Here is a 20,884-nt window from a genome sequence, read left to right on the forward strand (position 1 = left end):
GCTAATACTGGCAGTATTGTTTGCAGAGCTTCCACTTCCACAATCAGAAACTACAGTAATAAATCATCTAATAATTCATGTCAGGAAGTGAAACTACATTTAGGACCAAAATGTCAGAGATGAAAAATCAGATGCCAAGGTGAGGTGAAATTACTTCGTTGTGACTTGACACTATATAAATAAAGTTGAATTGAGTCATCTGATGTAGTCACTGACACCTTTGCCATTTTTCTTGCATCATACTTATTTACTGTTGAAGGATTCTAAATCATCTCTGGGTACCATTTCTTTCAGCTGCAAACTCCATTAATTAATAATCTTTTTTTCTATTAAGCCACCGGTTATTATTCATAATGTCTGTATATGACCTGTCAATGTACATATTATACATTTAAAATATGTGAGTTACAGTTTGCTAAGAAAAACTTTTCTAGTTAAAAAATAATTTGCAGGAAACCTTACACTATAATGCATACATCCTTGATAAGAGACATAGGAAAAGTGTGCATTGCTCCAATTAATAATATAATCAGCTGGTTTTATTTATTTGTGATGTAAAGGATTTGTAGGAAAGTAAAATAATTACACAAATAAAGGGAATTCATATTCAGATATTAAAGAAATGACAAGAAAAACTAACAATAATTCTGCCTCACTGAGTCACTGAATTTTGTAGCGAGTTAATGTATATGTATTACTGCTGGGTCGGTGTAGGTTTGTAGTCTGTTTTTGTTGTTGTTGAAAAAAAAAACACTATATTATTAAGTTATTATATATTTGTATTCAGTGACTACGCGCTGGCACTGGCGCTTGTTGATCACGTGTCATGACGTCACGGCTAGCCTTTAATGGGTTTTGCATCCGGAGCAACTCTTTCACGTCTCCGTCCAGAGGCTTCACAGGTCAACCCTCTTTCCTCCGGTTTGTTTAGAGGCTGCTTGTTAACAGGTACACAACACTTTTCACTGTGTCGGCAAATACAAAAGCACGAAAATATCGCTAGCTTAGCAGTTAGCTACACTGAGTCATTCTGAGAGTTTGGCTAGTGAAGGAGGAGGAGTTAGGCCAAAAGGAAACATGGAGGCGATCTGTGATTGATTGTTGACAAAATCCTATAGCTAATGTCAATGAAGAGCCAGTTGCCTAACAGATAACAATACTTTTTTCTTGCCGTAACCCAGAAAGTAATACTCGAAAATAATACAACTTATTTTCTTCAAAATAAAGCAGATACTTTAACCGTACGTTAATGGTGGCGAAAAGCTAACGTTAGTTAGCTAGATGCGGCCATAGGTCCAGTCAATTCGGACAGCCAAGGACCTGTCGGGTTTTTTTTTTTTACATTCATCTCTGTTTGAAACTTTAGCAACACTACAATCGGTGCATTGTTTTGAACGTTAAAATAATTTAATGTAACTCGGTTTTCAGATGCAACTTAAGCCTTAACTTAATTTCACCGTGGTAATTACCCGCTGCTCGCCCGCCAGGCAGACCAGTAAACAGTAGGCGTGAGCATAAAGGGAAACCTAACTGCATAATAAAATTTGATTGAGCAAAATCGTTTTTATTGGTTATTTGTTTATATAAATGTCGAGCTGATGCGTGCAAATTGTTTTTCATCCTGTTCTGTGTTGACACTCTCACCCTATTCAGTGCAACATACATCAGGTTGAATAAAGATTAGGTAGTGGTGTCCGTGATTGTGCTTGACACAGGTGGTAGTAGTAAGTAGTAGTACTAAATACAAACTCCTCATACTCACAATCACACCCACGGACAATAAAGAGGCACCTATTAACCTAACATGCATGTCTTGGGCTGCATATATATATATATATACACACTGTATGTAGGAAAGACTGCTATCTGAAGAGGTGAAGAGAAGAGTTGATGCATTTTTTATGTTTGTCTTAAACAGGTGCACTGTTGCTGCTTGCCCTTGGTTCACTATGGCCCAGAACCAGGTCATCTTGCAGTTTCGATTTGCCACATTTGGTGACTCCATGCTGCAGAAGATGAACCTCCTGCGACACCAGAGACGCTTTTGTGACGTCACAGTGCGCATAAACCAACTTGAGGTCCCTGGTCACAAGGTGGTGTTTGCAGCTGGTTCCTCTTTCTTGAGAGACCAGTTCATCCTTCAGCAGGACTCCAAGGAAGTCCAGATCACTATGATGCAAGAGGCAGAGGTGGGCCGGCAGCTGCTTTTGTCTTGTTACACAGGCCAGCTGGAGTTTCCCGAGCTAGAGCTGGTGCATTACCTGACAGTGGCAAGCTTCCTTCAAATGGGCCACATTGTGGAGCAGTGCACTCAGGCCCTCAGCAAATTCATCAAACCACAGGCTGCCCGGCAGCTGGAGGTAGATGTAGATGTGAGGAGGGAAAGGAGGGAGGAGGGTTTATCTTTTCAGGAGCCAAGAGAGCAGGAAAGCTGTCAAGTCCGGACAGTTCATCAAGAGGAGAAAGTGGAGCAGGTTGAGGATGACAATGCTGATGATGATGATGACGACGACGATGATGATGACGACGACGATGATGATGTGATCATACAGCCTAAATCCCCTCTCCAGATTATGAGTAGACGCCAAAGACTGGGTACAGTAGAGAGTGACATCACTATAGTAAAGGTAGAGTCTGTGTCTGACGTTGCAGAAAACTCCATCACTGGACACTTCCCCAGCAGCCCGCCTGCTGCTCTCCATTCCCCCGAGCCCCAGCATTCACTTATCAACTCCACCGTGGACAGTCGCAGCAGTGAGATGACAGTTCCACCTGGCATGGCCGGGTATCCTCTCAGTCCCCCACCTCCATCTCCTCCAGCAGAGAAACACAGCGGGCACCAAAGGAACTATGACAAACCTCTACAGTGGTACCACCAGTGTCCCAAGTGTGCCCGCGTCTTCCGACAGTTGGAGAACTACGCCAACCATCTCAAGATGCACAAGCTGTTCATGTGCCTTCTGTGTGGCAAGACGTTCACACAGAAGGGTAACCTGCACCGACACATGCGTGTCCATGCCGGCATCAAGCCCTTCCAATGTAAAATCTGTGGGAAGACCTTCACCCAGAAGTGTTCGTTGCTAGATCACTTAAACCTGCACAGTGGGGACAAACCTCACCGCTGCAACTATTGTGACATGGTGTTTGCTCATAAGCCAGTTCTTCGTAAGCACCTCAAACAGATCCATGGGAAGAACAGCTTTGATAATGCTAATGAAGGCAGCCTGCACGATGGGGGGCTTGACTTTGACTTTGGGCAAATATGATATTTTTAAACTGTTTTAATACTGTTCTTGTTCCTGTCATTTATGTTAGTGCCAGAGCTCAAGAAGGTGAAACTTGATTATTAAGCTTGATTTATAAACATCACCAAATCTTTGCCATAAGTCTCGCGTAGGTTCTGCATAGCTGCAGACTCTATGTAGACCCCTGTGTCATAGCCTGATGTGCATCCCCCATAAATGTAACTACAAACTAGAGCGACACATAAAGAAACTGACTCTCTGTATGATCACTAAACCTAGTGGTCAAAGAGAAAGTCTCCTCTGATGTCTGCTCTCTTTGCCGTCTTGCAGTTTTGTCATTAAATAACTGCTGTTCAACATCTTAGCTTAGCTCTGGTTTAACATTATCTGCTTGGTTTCAGTCACTATTATTTGCAGAAACTCCACTGCCAACTAACAGTTTGGCAGCGTAGTTGCAGCACAACACAGACACACTAGCACACAAGTATAAATGCTTTAGAGCAGAGACCACTTGTTTACCCCTTGTATAGATTGAAATTACGGCCATAAAATAAGCTTAGAGACTTTTATTCTTTGTGTACGAAGCAGCATTATCAAATGATGGCAATATGAATGAACATGGTGGCTGATTTAAAGCCATAAATCTGATGGGTTTAGCTGGAGAACATATACATGAAAGAGGTTATTTGATCTGTATTTCACTGTAGCTTCATTACTGTGGACAATTTTTTTCTAAAATACATTAGAGATGCCTTCACATTATACTTGAAAACTCAGCACTGAAACAAAAACAATAACTGTACATCATTAGTTTTATTCATTAATCTAAATGCCTATGTCTACCATGTCAAAAGGATAAAAAAAGAAAAATATCCATTTGTATATTGTGTATACAGTCTACTGTAGCTTTTCTTTCTTACATGTGTGAATAATACAACATGGATTTCATCAGTAAAGTAAACTTGAAACTTGGTTTTATTGATGGCAGCCTACGCAGTGACAAATGGAATGCCTATATAAACTGAACCTAGGTGTTTATGTGAACCGAAATGGTTCTTTTATACAGACTTTATATATGCGGTACTATTGGACCAAAGTGACATTGTGTCTGTCCTGTTTCCTGGAGGTCAATGTGTGTTAGGAAATAAAAAAACTGAAATCAGTCTTGGTTGCATGCTCTTTTTTTGTTATATTTTTATGCATTTTGAAAGTAGTATTTCTGATGTTGCACTGTGTAGAAAAAAGAAATGCTCAAAACAAAAAGTCTGTTAGTAAGGTCAGTATTGAAATCTAGCATTTTCACCATGTAGTTTTTTTTTTCTTTTGTTTTCAATGCAGAAGAAAAACAAAGGTTTCAGGTTTATGCCTTCTTTAGTGTGCATGCCTGCTTTTACAAGCTTTCTATCAGTCTGCTGTGTGGGTGTATAAAAGTGGCATGTAAATGTGTGGTGAGTTGCTTTAACAAAGGTTTCGTTGGGTATCCTGACATATTTTATCTTCAGACTAGTGAATAAATTATCAAAAGAAGGAGAGCGAGTACACAGCACTGCATTTATTTTGCATAATGATGAGACAGTTTTACCCTCCTGTCATGCACCTTTTGCAAAATGATAAAGTTGAGTGGAAAAATTTGCATCCCCTTATGTTCAAATAGCAAAATAGTAAAACAAGGTGTTTTTGTTTTATCAACATAATATTTACGCAGATTCATCATTACAAGTAACAAAATGGTCAAAAACTGGATGAAAAGAACTTTGCGTACCCCCTGATAACTTTAATATGTAAAATCCGGTGTCTGAGTTTAAAAAAAGAATGTTAATACTTCATGTTTGAATGAGTGGCAAAATACTGTATGTGTTACATTCAGTTTGCACTTTAAATTGTTTTAAACGGTTTGGTGAGAACAACAAAAACAATGGGACCAGGAAAACGGCCTTCAGAAGACCTCAAAATAAATTTGGTAAACCTTTAAAAATATTTCATCCTGGGATACCAGGATAAGTCCAAGAAGTGGAAGACCTAGAAAATTACGTGAAAGAGGTCTTAGGAAACTTGGTTGAGAGCTATGAAAGAATCCACAACAAACAGCAGGGGGCCTGACAATGTCCTTAGAAACAACTGGAATAAAACTCACATCTACATAGTCAAGCATATAGGGCACAAGTCTGGATTATTTGGGAGAAAAGCACACGGGAAGCCATTGCTTTCTTCAAGACATAAGGCAGCATGCTCGGAGTTTACTGACGAGAATGAGAACAAACCAAATGGGTTTTGGCACAAGAATTTGTGGTTTAATTAGACAAAAGTTGGACTATTTGTTTAGAATTTATAACAGGTCTGTGTGGCAAAATAAACTACCTATAAGAAGAGGACCACCACCATAAAAGAAAAGGCTGTATGTGGCAAACAGCCAAGCAATCTGTCGGACTAGGAAAAATGCCATGAAGAATTGACTAAAATTCCACCTGTAAGGAAACAAACACTGCTCAGAGGGAAATTAAAGAGGGGGGAGGAGGTTACAAAGGTAATAGAGGACTTGCTATACGTTTTTTAAACACTCCCTCACTATTTTTTACTTCTGAAGATGAAGGAACATTTCTACTACCTAACTGTGCATTAAATTATATGTATATAGTTTTATCCTATTTGCCATTTCAAGGTAAGTAAAATTAAATTGTGTAGTTTATTAAGTGTCAAACCACACTGACAGGTTTATTTAGAACAGCATAGCACTGTGCAGATCTGATAAAGAAGAAGGTAGATTTACTCAAGTCAGAAATGTCTCGGAAAGATTCGGTGGTGGTGGAGGGTGGGGTTAGGTGGAAGGGGGGCAGTACTTTGCAGAGTTCAGGTCAGTGATGAAATAAAAGCTGTTTTGCAGCTAGGGTTTGAGGTTTTTATGTCCATGTAGTTTGTCCCACAGTAAAACATGGAGGCAGTGGTGGTTGAGGTCCTCTGTGATGGAAACTCTAAAAAACACGGTCTACAATCATGTTCAGAAGCTGGTTGGCTAATTTATGTATTTATTTATCTATATTTAGATGTATTGATTGTGTGCAGGTATATAAGAGACTCAACAAAGGGCCTTTGGGGGCACAGTTGCTGACAGTTGGATTTGGGAAGAAGTAGATTATAATTCTAAATGTTTGTGGTAAACTTGTCAGGAGCTGTGTAATTAATTTTATTAATTCATGTTTTAAGGCTGAATCATTCCTTTATTAGTACAGTCAGACCTTAACATTAAAATACACCAAGTTGTCCAACGTATACAATGTAGGGCTTGTTTAATTATGTCCAGAGTCCAACACGTGATAACATGTCCATGTGGAGAATATGATTTGAATACAATGATGTGATTAAGAAGAGCTACGTCCACGCATCATTTTTGCCCAGTCCACCTCTGGTGTGTGATGCAGCTATGAGCAAGTCTTCAGAAAACGGCTGTGTGCAATGTTTTCTTCATTATGAAACACCAAAAACACTGGTTATTCCAAGCAAGACCATAGGATGTGTGTTCAGGTTCGCCCAGTTTGTGGTGTTGTTCTATATAGTGGGGTAAGTAATGAAAAAACTAATGGCATCAAGGTTTTGTTAAGTGTGGTTCTAAAGTTAATATGGTTGTAAAATTGTTTGGTCATGATCACTGCATTATCGAAGTATAATAATAGTGCTGTAAACCTGCAGGTATGTGTGTGTGGTGCGAAAGGCCTACCAGGAGACAGACTCTGTCATCAGCAGTGTCACCACCAAAGTGAAAGGCTTTGCCTACACCAACACATCTTACATGGAGCCCCGTTTTTGGGACGTGGCTGATTATGTGATCCCCCCTCAGGTGTTCAAACATATATTATGACATTATGTGTTTTGAACTGTGACTATTCCTAGTGTTGTGACATTGGTGTTGCTCCTTTGTTTAACAGACTCCTGACTCTTTCTTTGTGATGACGAATATGATCATCACCAGAAAACAATTTCAGTCACGTTGTCCTGAGGTGAGATTCTGATGTTACATTTTATGATATCTTAGTACACTCATATAGTACTTGGATGATTTGTTTAAAACATTGCCCCAACAAAGTAATAATCTCTGATTTCCTTTTTTTGGTGCTATTTGGAAAAATGCAGCCTTGCAAAGTCAGCATGTTAGCATTATGATTTGTGTTGACTGTTGACTCTTAGTGTTGTTGCTTGAATAAAATCTAAAGACATCTAAATCTAAAGACTAGGATTACGGCTGCAGTCCATTTAGCTTTGCCTGTTCCAGGGAATAACTCTTTTGCATAACTTTGCATGACTTAGTGATAGACTTAACCTATTGTAAATGCTATATATGGCACTTGTGCTTTTTCAGCTATCCTGCTGTCCGTTATGGGGTCAGGGTATTAGCTTTACAGATACAGCAGACTTTTGCATACATGCACATCCCTCACTGTAGTTTGGGATGATGATTTGATTACTGACATGTTACTTTTCTTCTCCAGTTCCCTGGTCCACTAACGACTTGCACGGATGATTGTGACTGCTTTGAGGGACACAATGATCCTCGAGGCAGTGGTAGGGCTTTGATCAGCTTGAATTACTAACGTTTAGTCAGGTTAATGTTTGTAATCAGCAAATAACAGCTAATGCTAATTTTTCATCCAGGTATTCAGACGGGGCGGTGTGTGAACTTTTCTGCAACTGTCAAGACCTGTCAAGTCTTCTCATGGTGTCCACTTGAAATAGATACTGTACTGCCTGAGTAAGTATATATATATATATATATATATATATATATATATATATGCAATATAAATGTATTTATAATCAGTTATATAGTATTATATTATTATATATAGTATTATAGAGTATAGTACAGTTATTATAGTATAATGTGGATATGGCTTAACATGCGGATTTTCTGTCCTAAAGACCTGCATTGCTGGCTGCAGCAGAGGACTTCACTGTGTTGATCAAAAACAGCATTACATACCCTAAGTTTGACTTTCATGGGTCAGTGCACTGGATCTGAGTTTAAGGCTCTTATCAGAACATTATAGATGTATGTGCCTTTATATCATATCAAATGTGTGTCTTCTTTCCTCTTCCAGAAGAAACATACTACCACATATTAACTCCTCATACCTGAAAACGTGTGAATTCAATCGCACTACAGACCCAGACTGCCCCATATTCCGCCTCAAAGACATCGCTTTAGAGGCTGGGGAGGACTTTCAGGACATGGCTGTGAAGGTACATTCAGAATTAAATATAACGACCACTTTTTTTTTTTTCCATTTCCATTGTTATTTAATTTACTCCACACACACTTCCTTGTCTCTTATCTGCATCTTTCAGTTGTCAGCTTTTCACAAGTAATGAAAGAGTCACATTTGTCTAATGTTTCAAACAGTTGGATAATGACTAGTCATCAAGTTGTTGTACGTTTGTAAAGGGTGGCGTCCTAGGTATTCTTATTGACTGGAGCTGTGATCTGGACTGGTGGGAAGATAAGTGTTACCCAAAGTACAGCTTCCGCAGGCTGGACGACAAAAATCCTTTTAATAATGTGGCCCCCGGTTACAACTTCAGGTATTCTTTTTGACACACCCTTCTTTATAAATCCATGTAGATGAAAAAGCATTTATGCAACAAACACTACCCTTAGGTTTGCCAAATACTACCTGACCCCAGATGGAGTGGAAACCAGAACCCTAATCAAAGCATACGGGATCCGATTCGACATCATCGTATTTGGAACTGTGAGGCCTGGTTAAATCTTGTAATTGCCATAACTTCCTCTAAAGGTGTGGTGTCCCTTTCCACTGACACAATCTGGGGTTTTCACTTTTATCTTACAGGCAGGAAGATTTGGAATTGTGCCAACTATTATCAACTTAGGCGCAGCATTAACCATTCTCGGCTTGGTGAGTAGACACACTGAGTCTTGAAAACATGAATATTACATTAGAAAAAGCCCGTTTTAGGTGATGATACCCAGATTTGAACGTTTTAAATGTTTTCCTCCAGATTCCCCATGTGTGTGACTGGATTTTGTTGACATGCATGGAGAAAAGAGAGGTTTACAAGAAAAATAAAGTCACAGAATTCAACGATGGTGACAGTGATTCAGTAAGTGACCAACGCTTCATTTCATAATTTACATTCCTACAGTATTATTTAATAACATTTTACTTTCTTTACATCATTACTTCACAGTTATTCTTTTTCTTACAGGTGTCAATGGGCACCACTTATGGAACTCAGTAACAGTGCCACATCAACATGAAGACATTTTCTTTGCAGTGATCTGAGATAAAATACACAATTTGAATTGTTCACTGAAATTGGATAAATGTGTAAATGTAAAGGAGTATACAAAATAAAATAAAGATTTGGCTCTGTGCCACTTGGTGGCAGAATAACTTTAATTTTATCTGACATAAGCTGCCTTTAAAACAATCCCAAAAAGCAGAAGGAGCAAACTCAAATAGTGTGTCCTGGGGTGGGAGGAAAATTGTGAGAAGGCTGTTAAGAATAGGAATAGCGCATTTAGGCAATTAAAGAAACACCACAAAAGAGCACAGACAATAGCCTGTAAAACTATAAAGACAACAAAATCTACACACTGTAGACTGTATTGCAGTAGGTAGAGAGACATAGCTGTCACATATTTTGGGAAAGGTTAAAAAACAAAAGGAGTGGCATTAGAAGGAATTATGAAATACCAGTGCTGGGGTACAACAATAAAAGAGGTAGAAAAGAGGTAGATAGGTCAGATAGTTTGGTACTAACACTAGTGAATAGTTACAGTTTGAAACCCTTGCACATAATCCAGTTTTAGCAGTGAAGAAGACCACATCAGGTGACAGTTTAGATCTACCTGTACTGTAAATAGGGACATTACAAATGCACAACGTCTGCCACAAGTAAAATAAATTAGGGGTAAAAAGTAGGTTATACAATTGGGTAGTAGGAGTAGAAACAGAGTACTTTGACAATAAAGCTTTAAGATTGAATATCTAAGATCTTGTAGTCAAACCTTCTCCAGTTGCTGCCGTGGAGGTCGAAATGGGGGAGACGGATGACATCATGCAAAAGCTGTAATGCAAGAATTTTATTGACAAGTTACTTTTATTCACAGATGGTTCTAAAGACCCCGAGACAGAAAAAATGCAGACTGCAGGTTTTTTCCCCTCAGTGTAAAGTTAAAATTAGAGAACAACTAAATGAATGCATTTACATTTCTTTTTTACATTTAGAAGATGTTTCTATCCAAAGCGACTAACAAGGCAAGCAAAAATCTAAGTCAAGGAGAAAACATCAAAGCAAAGTGCTATCATAAGTGTTCACATCTGAAGTGCAGCGGACAGCCTGTCAGCACTCACAAGCATTGGGCCCGGGAGCATGTAGGCAACATATAATATTTTGAATATAGTTATATTTTAAATAAGTACAATAAGCCCATGCATGAGGGTACGAACATGAGAAAGTTGATATACAAGAAAATACATAGCACACGAACAGTTGACATGTGGATTTTATTTAAGGCTTCAGTTATAAGAAGTCATATGCATATATTAATGACACAGGTGCACAAACAGACACATCTTTATCAGATCCAGAAGCATGTTGGTAATAGCAGACAGTTTGGGAGAAACCAAACCTCCAACTGTGGAGTGAATGCATTTCAGTCCACAAGAATCTGTTCAACACATTATTGAGACAACGAGAGAAACTCAGATCTGTGTTAAAAGAAGCAAAGTACAGTTTCACATTATTTTGCGGAAATACTACAGCCACTGAAATGAATATACAAAACACACAGGCTTAATGAAGAGAATCTACTTCTCTTTTTTTTCCTGGTAATGTTCCACACTCCGGTCCACAAGGTGGCGCCAATGAACCGTAAAGGAGAACAACAAGTTGAGGAAGAAGAAGAAGAAGAAAGCAGCTGCTGCTTCCCAGTGTGCTAGCAAACACAGTTGGGAGGCAGCCGAGCATTTTTAAACGACGATGCCGTTAAAAACAAACTTGCTAATGTAGTTTTTTTAAATTAATTTTGCCTTATTGTTAATTATCATTGTCTGGTAGTGGTGTTTGTCCAGGGGCTGGCCTCGCTGTGTTAACGAACCAGCCAACATAAGTTAACGGTGTTAGCCCGACAGCTAAACGTGTAGCTGGGGAACTGGTTTGCCTGGTTCGCATCGATGAGGAAACACAAGCCCTGATTTCAATGGTGTAAGCAAGACTGAGTAGCTTTATCTCGAGTTAGCTACTTGGCGGCTGGACTAAGAAAGAATTCAACAGAATGACAGGTGAGTATGAGGAAAGTTAAGGCGTGGTCTTTACAGGTTAAGCTAAGGTCAATCTAACATAATGGCTTTTTGATAGAGCGTTTTGAAAAAGTACCAATACCTCGGGTTTTACAGATACCGTGCTGCTGAATGTGCCCATCATTCGGCAGATGTACCACTGGGACTGTGGGTTAGCCTGCTCCAGGATGGTTCTCGAGTAAGTGTACAGCAAAGTCGCTTGCATCTCGAAACTGATCTTTTGTATAATGTATCATGCTGTTAACCCCCAGTGAGTCACAGTCTCTCACTGTCCTCTCTTGCAGGTACCTACACCCAATCAGTGATGAGGCGTTTCAGAGAGCATGCTGGGAGCTGAAGCTGACAGAGAGCGTGTGGACTGTTGACCTGGCCTACCTCATGTGCCATCTAGGAATCAAACACTGCTTCTGCACACAGACTTTGGGTGTCGATAAGGGCTTTAAAAATCAGGTATTTGCACAGTCTCTGTAATCAATACTATCCCGACTAAGCTTGCATTTTTGCAGTTGTGTGACTGATTCTGTTTTTTGGTGTGGCTTTTAGTCCTTTTACAAGAAGCATTTTGATACAGAAGAAGACAGAGTGAATGAGCTTTTCATTAAAGCTGAGAGCCAAGGAGTGGTGGTAAGAAAATGGTGAGTCTGTTTATTGTTATTCAACTTGATAAACCCTTACCTCACTTGTAAGACACTTTGGAAAAAAGTGTGTGCTAAATGTAAATGTCTTTTGCCTTCGACACACCTAACATGTGCTTGTGCTTGTCTTTCCATAGTTCGGTGACAGTTCAGGAAATCCAGTCTCATCTGGAGAAAGGTCATGTTGCCATTGTGCTGGTAAATGCTGTCATCCTGACATGTGAATTGTGCTCCTCATCTGTAAAATATTGCTGCTTCCTGCCTGTGGGTCAGAAGTGTTTCTGCAGGAAGCCAGAGTACCAAGGACACTTTGTGGTAGTGTGTGGCTTCAACAGGACCACAGGATGTATTTTCTACAACAATCCAGCATATTCTGACAGTAAGTAATCTCACATATTCAAAGCACATGTAGTATGTGGTATAAAATAATTTTTAAACTTACAGTTTCAATTGACTAACGGGGGGCTAACTATGGTTATAGATTAGTACTCTAATCCATTTGTTATTCAAGAGTGTTAACCTTTTGCAGTTTGAGCCACGTTGTACTCATTTATATGTTTGCTAATTACACAATGTGGCTGTTGGACTGTGCAGATTCAGTCTTTCTGTACAGACAGAAATGGGACTATGATACCTTGAAATAAACCATTTCCAGATATTTTAGAAATGAATCCACAAACCAGTTAACCTAAAAAGCAACCAAAAAAATTCACCTATAAAATAAATAATTATTACTTGCAGCCCTAGATTAAAGCATTCTCAGATGTTTGTCTTCCTTTTGAAGCTAACATGTGTGTTTTGTTATTCAGGGGTGTGCTGCACAAGCATCTGTAACTTTGAAGAAGCTCGGCAGAGCTATGGGACAGATGAAGACATCCTGTTCATCTTCAAGGACAGTTGATGAACAGTGATGGTGGATTTGGGTTTCACTTTTCCTTGGTTATTAATTTTGGTGACATTGTGATGCTGCAGGTTTCCCGTCCGGGAGTGGGGTCAGCTGTTACAGATCCCTTGGACTATCCTCTCAGTGCTAACAAGCCCAAATGCTCACGGAAAAAACAATTGCTGCAGAATCACTGCTCTTCCTCACTCTTGTATAGCCAATACTACTTGACACGTGCAGGATCAACAGCTGAAATGCTCATTAGGCTAAGCAGAATCGTTTATATTTTTATCGGCATTTGACATTAGACTTCAAAGGAATTTTGTCTTTGTTGAATTTTAACGGCAGCATTTGGATTGGAATGGATTGGATCTATTGAACTGTAAACGGTAGCCTACAGTGGGTGAAGTGGGAATCAAGACCTACAAATGGAAATCCAGGAAACGGTGCACATAATTCAGGGCTGATAATGACAACATTTAGTACACCCAATGTCTTAGTTCTGCTCAGTGTTAATGTGCAAGTGGCTCACCTGTAGCCATTTGTCTGCTAACTCGCCTCGTCACTTTTTATCAGATGATTCTATCAAAAGGAATTACAGGAAGCCGTTGTGTTTGAGAGTCTCAGGTAATTAACACCCTTAAGTGTGACAAGGGTATAAAATAACTATTTCAATGCAAACCTCTAAAGTGTTTCTGTGGACATCAGTCTGCCTGCAGAAGAACAGGGACATTAGATGGACAAAGGGGTAATTTTGATTCAGTCATGCTCTCTGTTCATATTAGTAAAGACTTGGTAATGCCCTCATTGTGAATGTTTTGTATTTTATTTTTTGTTTAATTTTGGGAATGTTTATGAATTTTGCACTACACTTTAATCATCTGACATGATTGTTATTTAAATTCAAGGTTTTTACCATGAAATAACTTTTCTCACTCAAGGAAAGCTTGATTGTGCTTTTTGGTAAAAGCTTACAGCACCTTTTGAACCACATACTTTATTTTTTAATAAACAGAGCTGCAGTTATGTTGTAATTAAAGGATTTGAACACATGCTTCCATGTCATTTTCTTTCTCGTACATATAATTGTACATATAACGAATGGTAAAATTAAATGAGGCTTGGCCCTGCCCTTTGTGTCTAAAACCATGTTAATTTTTCCTGTGCCAACATTGTCTGGAGATAATCCTAATTATCCCATTATGCTGTGATGTCAACTAATGTACTGTAGGTTTCCTTAAGTATTATATTGTGAAAAACTGATGATTAAGGTATCATTTGTATTTTATTGAACTAACTTGAACAATTCACATTCACTTATTTGCCAAATGTTACAATTAAATGTATTTTACCTTGTCTAAAAACAGGTCAGTTTTGTTTCTTTTAATCAGAGCTTGGCAAAGTATATTTAAAATGTGAGAGGTTGTTGAGCTCATCAGACTGCTAAAACTGACAGATTTGTGCACCAAAGATAACTTAGAAGTGAAGGAAATGCAATTTACCATGGTTTATATCTATCAAAATAATCTTAATGTTGTTATCTAATAATTTTATATCAACAGCTTTCATTTATTGTCTCTTGGGGAAATTAATATGTGTATGGGATTCAGATTGATTCCAGTATTACCAGTAATACGTACTTTATGGTGACTGACGTTATACAACTTTGGAAACTCCAAAATATTTTGTACCTCTGTAATTTTCTCACTCTTCTCCAGTTCAGGTAAATAGTCTTACTTTAAAGACTTCCTGTTCCATCATGACAGAACAAAAAAAAAAAAAAACAGGCTTGTCAGATTACAAACAGAAACTTACAGTTGTACTCATATAATAAAGGGCCTGATTATACTGTAATTTTAAGTATTAGATAGAAACACAATGAATGAAAAATTTCAGACTGCCTTACTCAAAATGCAGAAAAACTTAAATGGGCTTAGTCAATTTCATACTGAAACAGACTATAATGTACATGTACAATACTGTATTTATGTGTAATATCTTCTACTCCTTCAGTATGTTGGGTTTGAAGTCAGGTTTGACAGCCTGGCTAAGTTCCTCCACATACTCAGTGTAGCGCCCGGTCATCTGCAAACAAAAGGTACCATGAACAGGTACTGTAGGTGTTTGTGTAGGTCACATCATCTACAGAACATGAACATGACTAAAATGGCAGGAAGGCTGCCCAATCAATTGCTGCTTAATTTTACCTTAAAACTCCATTTGTCACTGATTTGTCTGTTCAGGTTGAGATCCATTTCTACCACCAGCAGCCCATCACGGGTTCTAGAGAGCCCTGGCGTGCGGCTGCCATCAGGAGCAGCCACGTAACTAGAACCATAGAAGTGGCCGAAGTCGTGATGGGCTGCAAAAGACATTAGGCTGTCACCATCAGCCACTGTCATGGTCATTCCCCATTCTGTCCCTGCAACCCACCTGACCTTCCCACCCAGTCATTAATATACCAGACAACTCTACTGGTTCTCTACAAGGATGGCAATTTTTACGTCTTCTGCCTGCTGCCTGTAAGTCTTTTGTTTTCACTGTGTCTGCTTGTCATGTTTTTTACGCATTCATTTCCTGCTCTACACACATCAATCAGGACATGTGGTATGGACTACGTGACTGATTGAGATAAACAGATAAACAGATAAGAAGAAGAAGAAGAAGAAGAAGAAGAAGAATAAAAACATAAACTTGATGAGTTTTTGCCTGACTTTACAAACAAATGGTGATAAGAATCATCAAGTGACAGTAGAAGTTTGAAAAGCAGTATCTGGCCATTTATTAATCTGAGGTTAAAAGAGGTTAATCTGAACATCGTGACTAGAAAACAGAGGACAAGATGGAAGTAAATCATAAGCAAAGCATATTTTTCTAAAATGTGAATATGAACATAACTTTCTTCAGTTCTAAATAATTCATTTCGTACCTTTTTTTCCATCACCAGATGTAAATTCGCTTTTAAAATGTTCCTGTGTGAAACACAAAAATGCACATAATGTCACACTATGGAGCAGCTGCAAACTTTTCTAACATTTGTATTTATGATATACAGTGTATGATTGTAGCAGCCTTACGGTTCCAACGCGGTTGATTGCACAAGTGAAACAGTGGTTAGCTATTGCTGCATTCCTGGCCTCTATAGGCCACATGGGCTCACTGTAGACAACACATAGCATCCTAGTTGATGTACAGTACATAGAATCACATATAATAACTGCAATATTTAACAACAAATGTAACTGAGACAATGATTTTACCATTTTTAACCAACTGAAATCAAGGCCAAACTATCAAGGAAAGTTCCCCACAGCCCACAAGGGTTTGTGGTAACAACTGATTCATTTAATTTTCGTTGGCAATATTGTAACATGCATTGCTAAAGCACAACCTCAACTTAGGATGAAAGTATTTAGCCAGGTCCAAAATTTTTACACAACTGTCACTTGTTTGAGGAGGACATTTGATACTATTCTTACATGTTGCGTATTCCTAAATTGAGCGGGTGGCGTTTCTAAAAGCCTCTTACCTGAGAGCTCCAACAGTGGCTGATGGGTTGAAGATGATCTCAGCTCCGTTCATACTGTACATGAACCAGTTGAGAGGGTGATGGCGACCATAGCAGATATTCACAGCTATCTTCCCAAACTGTGTCTGGAACACCGTGTGTCCAGTGTTGCCCTCCATATAATATGAAGACTTTGTGCAAAGAAAACATAACCCATGAACAGCTGCCTAATTCTACACAGTTGTTGCTGTGGATCATTATGCTTGAAGACGCTCTACTAACCTCATTAAAGTCTCCGATCCTGGGAATATGGTTCTTCCTGCTTTTTCCCAGCACATTTCCAGAATTGGAAATGACCACTGCTGTGTTCCACACAGTGCTGTTAAGATCTTCTCGCTCCAGAATTGGGGAAACGATTACCATGTTGTATTTTTTGGCCATCTAAGGATAGAGTTGCAGATTACTAGATCCTGCAGTGAATCATATCCGAACTACAGTAGATAATCTCACCTCTTGGCAGAAGCGGGTGGTGTTTCCATCTTCAGCAGACTCTGCAAACTCCATCCATGGTTCTTTCTCACGGGTGCAGAAAGCAAAGGGCATGGCTGTGAGCAGAATAAACACAAGTCTGTTTTCCTGGGAACATTTGATTTACTAAAGAACATATTATTTTGCAGTTGTAGCTGTGACTCATTGAAGTGCTCACTCCAGGTCTCCTGAAAGCAGACGATGTTGACCCCACACATGGCTGCTACCTCAACTATTTCACCAACACGGTTATGCATGGCATTAATCTGCGGAGGGGACATACAGAAAGTTTACACCAGTCACCTGAAAAGACTGAGGTTGAACCTCTGTCCAATGTCTCACAGCAATACGTGTGTATCTGCCCTACTGCTACTGTGCCACAACAGAGGCCTCTCTTAATACGGGTTGTGTAAAATGTATCTGACCCCTGACCTGATCCAAAACAGGGGCGGCAGTAGGCAAAACAATGCGGTGTTGAATGAGTCCCACCCGGATCCTCCTGGGCGGCCTCAGTTGTTCCTGGGCAGCATCAAACCTGTAACCCTTCAGCTCAAAGTCACGTTCAGAGGCACAGTCCACAGCACATGTCGGGAGGTCCAATGTCCTGTAACAGTGAATATATAACACAGATTCTTGACAATAATGGTTTCGGTCAGTGCCCCCCAGGCTGTGGGTTTAAGTCAATAGTGAAAGAGATTAACCTTTACCTATCTCTGGAGTAGAATGTAAAAAAGCATTTAGCTACAGCTGACATGTATGTATTAATATCATAAAAATATATAATTTATTTGGACATTTTCAATTACTTGTTATGTCACAAAAATGCAAAGCAGGGAATATGTTTCATATCATATAGGTGACATATTGAAATGACTTGCTCTGACACGTTAGTGTGGGTTGTACACTGCAGCTCTCACTCAGACAAAAGTCGAATCAGCTGAATAATAATTTAATCAAAAGGACAAATGCAGTAGAAAAACTGAGGAAATTGTAAAACTTGACTTTACTGCCTCGGTTCATTACGTTTAGAAAACACTCGCGATAACTCACTTTGCTTCCTTGCCGAATAAAATCCGCTTCACCTCGCTCAGCTCGGGCTCTGGAAGGTGGGACTCGAGACACTTTTCCAGCGATTCAAACTCGCACGCGGCCATTTCTGCAGCAGCTGTTTTCCTGCTGTCTGTCTGCGCTCTGTGTGGTGGCGCGTGTGTTTTCACGCAGTCTGACGCAAGAAAAGTCTTCAGCTGAATTTTGCTGAAGCTGGTCATTAATTGACCAAGTGAGTCTGTCTATCTCTCTGTCTGTCTTATTGTATGACTGACTTCCTGTTTTTCCTGTTTCCACAGGTGAAAGACAACCTCTATATTGTTTAGCATTTTGTATCATAAATGTGACTTATGGCAATTTTGTTTTACATGTAGTGTACCTTTACAATTTTGGACGTATATACGTTTATGCATGTTTGATTGGAGTCACGTGACTTCACATTTGTAATGCAATAGGTTTGCGCGGGAACCAATTGTTGGGATGTCCTGTCAAAATGTGACAGATGTGCTGAATATTACTATAACTGCTAATCTAAAGTACATTTACTCGAGTAAAATTTGTCAATAATGGTAAAATAATAATTTCTTTCGGAAAATGTGATAGAGTTTTACAGATGTGAGAGAATCTTTAATAAATTGGAAAATGTGCATTTCCTTTGTGCAAAGCAGATTAAATGTGCGGTTCAAGATGCAATCATTGCTGTAGATGTGTAAACCATAATGAGTTAACAAATATTTATTCTATCAGTAAAGAATTGTCCTTGCATTATCACAAACCATTTTCTCCCTAATTAGTATGGAATTTTAAATGATCAGTTTCATTTATAAATTGTAAATCTGTAATTGGTAGCACTGTGGCAGAGTGTGTAGTTAGTCCCACTATATTTGGTAACTGCTTGCATTAAAAATGAGTCACACAGCTCATTTTGTGGAACCAGTGACAATTGTAGTACAAAATCCAGGTTTTTATGTCCAGTTACAAATAAGATCATCATTCTTCTCTCAGAAGGCAAATTCAACCTTTTAACATTTCTGTACCTTATTAATGGGTAGAGAGGACGCCGAGAACAGGGGTCTCTACTCACTAATATATCTGTTTCAAATATACAATATAGTATAGATTCATGCATCCACACACAAACTAAACTATCATCTACTACAATGTACATGTGAAATTTCCTAATACATGTTAAATGTATCTAGTTGGCTTTATATTTACATCTATTACTTTTGTACCTGAAGAGAACGCGAATACTTTTATTGTTACAAACTGTAACTTTATATCACATATGTCACACATCAATTCAGTAAGCACATTACACCACTTTGTCAGATGTCTTTTTCCTTTACTCTGTCACATCTTTGTGTGGCTGATGCATGTCTGTAGGAATACAAATTAAGACATAATATGATTATTGTCTGGTACAAAATAAATAAATTAGGTCTAAGCATCTTCAAATACACACAGATACTCAGTTGTTAGCACAAAGTGCTAAAACTTTAAGAACAGATTTGCCAGATTCCTACATCTGATGAATTACACAGTGTATAGCTGGTTTATTTACTGTTTGTGGAAATTTCTCAGGTTTTACTTCTGCATTGCTGCAAGAAATCACACTTATAACATTTGATGGCCTGTTGTTTGCAGATATTTCTTTTTTTTTTTCAGGCGGGACTGCTGCTCACTTTCCGTTCTCCCCTAAACTTTCCTACTGACTCCTGTTCAAGGTTTGATGGTTTTCTCAACTGCTCCAAAACAGAAGAGTTGACAAGCTAATTATAAGATATATTAAACTAGACATGGTCTTAGCCAACAGGAGGCCTCAGAGAGCCATTTCATGTCCACTGGTCATTAAGCACCGCTCATTCATGAAGGGTTTTTCTCCGGTACTAAACTTGCAACCAAACTATTCAGGTCAGAGAATGTTTCCTTCACGAGATTTTGAAAATGAAATGAAATCTTTGCACTTCTTTCTTTAAAGCTCTGCCAGCGTTTAGAGTAGAAAGACATGCGGCAGGCTAAGGAATCTGTAAGCACATTGAGCCAAACTGGGCTGCTTGACTGTCCTGCTGCCATTCGTCAGATCCACACACTCTACGGAAAGAATTATGTTTGCCTCTGTCAAAAGACCATTTGAAACTTGTTTGACAATGGATTTGCAAAATTTAGACAAACAGACCCTTAAAAATGTCATACGCCCAGAAATTTTGTCACATCAACACATTTTGTGTCCATTTAATGTTAATGGCAGATTTTTGGTTTAAAAATGTTCAAGTAAGTTCCTTTAGCTTACAATGTCTAGTTTTGATTTTTAAACCACTTTGGAACTTGAAGAGTTATTTTGACTTCACATGTTTGACTTGAATTGATAAGATGAAAAACCTCCTGAGAACCGATTAGAACATAAATAAAGTTTATAAAGAAACAAATCTTGTAGACTTCTCTGCATGCTCTATTTGAGAGTTAAAACTCTTCTTTTCAGTAGCTTGCACACATTTGTGATGGAAGCTTTGTTTTTTTTTTACTACATGTTGAGTCATGGTGGTTTCATGATAGGAAAAACAGAAGTTATCATGATGACGTTAGTCTCTACCCTACAATAATAAGTTCCAGGATGCAGACTCAGAAGTCATCTTAGTGCTGTGTCTAGTGGGACATATAGTTGTAAGAGCTGCAGACTGTTTGTCTGATTGAACAGTTGAGTCAACTAAATATTCTTGATG

At 38.8% G+C, this 20,884-nt stretch overlaps 4 protein-coding genes across 4 annotated transcripts; 3 read left to right on the plus strand and 1 right to left on the minus strand.

Annotated features, from left to right (window-relative positions):
- The first annotated feature begins 812 nt into the window (after positions 1–812).
- Positions 813–4,408, plus strand: zbtb26 (zinc finger and BTB domain containing 26). Its single transcript, XM_067521661.1, has 2 exons — positions 813–948; positions 1,919–4,408. The coding sequence occupies exon 2, from the start codon at positions 1,950–1,952 to the stop codon at positions 3,264–3,266; it is 1,317 nt and encodes a 438-aa protein (XP_067377762.1). The 5' UTR covers positions 813–948; positions 1,919–1,949; the 3' UTR covers positions 3,267–4,408.
- A 2,210-nt stretch (positions 4,409–6,618) lies between these two features.
- Positions 6,619–11,275, plus strand: LOC137135765 (P2X purinoceptor 4a-like). Its single transcript, XM_067520327.1, has 12 exons — positions 6,619–6,800; positions 6,930–7,077; positions 7,166–7,237; positions 7,727–7,799; positions 7,890–7,986; positions 8,157–8,237; positions 8,336–8,477; positions 8,680–8,816; positions 8,893–8,986; positions 9,086–9,151; positions 9,255–9,356; positions 9,462–11,275. The coding sequence occupies exons 1-12, from the start codon at positions 6,664–6,666 to the stop codon at positions 9,492–9,494; spliced, it is 1,182 nt and encodes a 393-aa protein (XP_067376428.1). The 5' UTR covers positions 6,619–6,663; the 3' UTR covers positions 9,495–11,275.
- Positions 11,276–11,399: 124 nt separating this feature from the next.
- On the plus strand, positions 11,400–14,080 carry gucd1 (guanylyl cyclase domain containing 1). Its single transcript, XM_067520328.1, has 6 exons — positions 11,400–11,542; positions 11,657–11,738; positions 11,845–12,010; positions 12,104–12,195; positions 12,333–12,574; positions 13,005–14,080. Exons 1-6 carry the CDS (start codon positions 11,536–11,538, stop codon positions 13,094–13,096), a joined length of 681 nt encoding a protein of 226 aa, XP_067376429.1. The 5' UTR covers positions 11,400–11,535; the 3' UTR covers positions 13,097–14,080.
- Positions 14,081–14,759: 679 nt separating this feature from the next.
- Positions 14,760–18,414, minus strand: upb1 (ureidopropionase, beta). The gene is made up of 10 exons (XM_067520326.1): positions 18,165–18,414; positions 17,547–17,718; positions 17,293–17,380; positions 17,097–17,191; positions 16,869–17,027; positions 16,608–16,777; positions 16,156–16,237; positions 16,008–16,050; positions 15,286–15,440; positions 14,760–15,163 (listed from the first exon to the last, which is right to left on the minus strand). Exons 1-10 carry the CDS (start codon positions 18,380–18,382, stop codon positions 15,080–15,082), a joined length of 1,266 nt encoding a protein of 421 aa, XP_067376427.1. The 5' UTR covers positions 18,383–18,414; the 3' UTR covers positions 14,760–15,079.
- Positions 18,415–20,884: the final 2,470 nt, after the last annotated feature.

The sequence above is a fragment of the Channa argus genome, chromosome 11 (genome assembly GCF_033026475.1).
Source record: "Channa argus isolate prfri chromosome 11, Channa argus male v1.0, whole genome shotgun sequence".
NCBI classification, from domain to species: domain Eukaryota; kingdom Metazoa; phylum Chordata; class Actinopteri; order Anabantiformes; family Channidae; genus Channa; species Channa argus.

What these genes read in the sequence shown, in the direction of transcription:
- zbtb26 (XM_067521661.1), top strand. Translation starts at nt 1,950, where the DNA reads ATGGCCCAGAACCAGGTCATCTTGCAGTTTCGATTTGCCACATTTGGT.
- LOC137135765 (XM_067520327.1), top strand. Translation starts at nt 6,664, where the DNA reads ATGAGCAAGTCTTCAGAAAACGGCTGTGTGCAATGTTTTCTTCATTAT. An exon ending in ATTATGTGATCCCCCCTCAG is followed by an intron (nt 7,078 to 7,165) that starts GTGTTCAAACAT and finishes TTTGTTTAACAG; the next exon opens with ACTCCTGACTCTTTCTTTGT. An exon ending in TTCAGGACATGGCTGTGAAG is followed by an intron (nt 8,478 to 8,679) that starts GTACATTCAGAA and finishes ACGTTTGTAAAG; the next exon opens with GGTGGCGTCCTAGGTATTCT.
- gucd1 (XM_067520328.1), top strand. An exon ending in GGAGTGGTGGTAAGAAAATG is followed by an intron (nt 12,196 to 12,332) that starts GTGAGTCTGTTT and finishes GTCTTTCCATAG; the next exon opens with TTCGGTGACAGTTCAGGAAA. An exon ending in CAATCCAGCATATTCTGACA is followed by an intron (nt 12,575 to 13,004) that starts GTAAGTAATCTC and finishes TTTGTTATTCAG; the next exon opens with GGGTGTGCTGCACAAGCATC.
- upb1 (XM_067520326.1), bottom strand. Translation starts at nt 18,382, where the DNA reads ATGACCAGCTTCAGCAAAATTCAGCTGAAGACTTTTCTTGCGTCAGAC. An exon ending in TTATTCGGCAAGGAAGCAAA is followed by an intron (nt 17,719 to 18,164) that starts GTGAGTTATCGC and finishes TCACTGTTACAG; the next exon opens with GACATTGGACCTCCCGACAT. An exon ending in ATCTGGTGATGGAAAAAAAG is followed by an intron (nt 15,441 to 16,007) that starts GTACGAAATGAA and finishes TGTCTTTTGCAG; the next exon opens with CCCATCACGACTTCGGCCAC.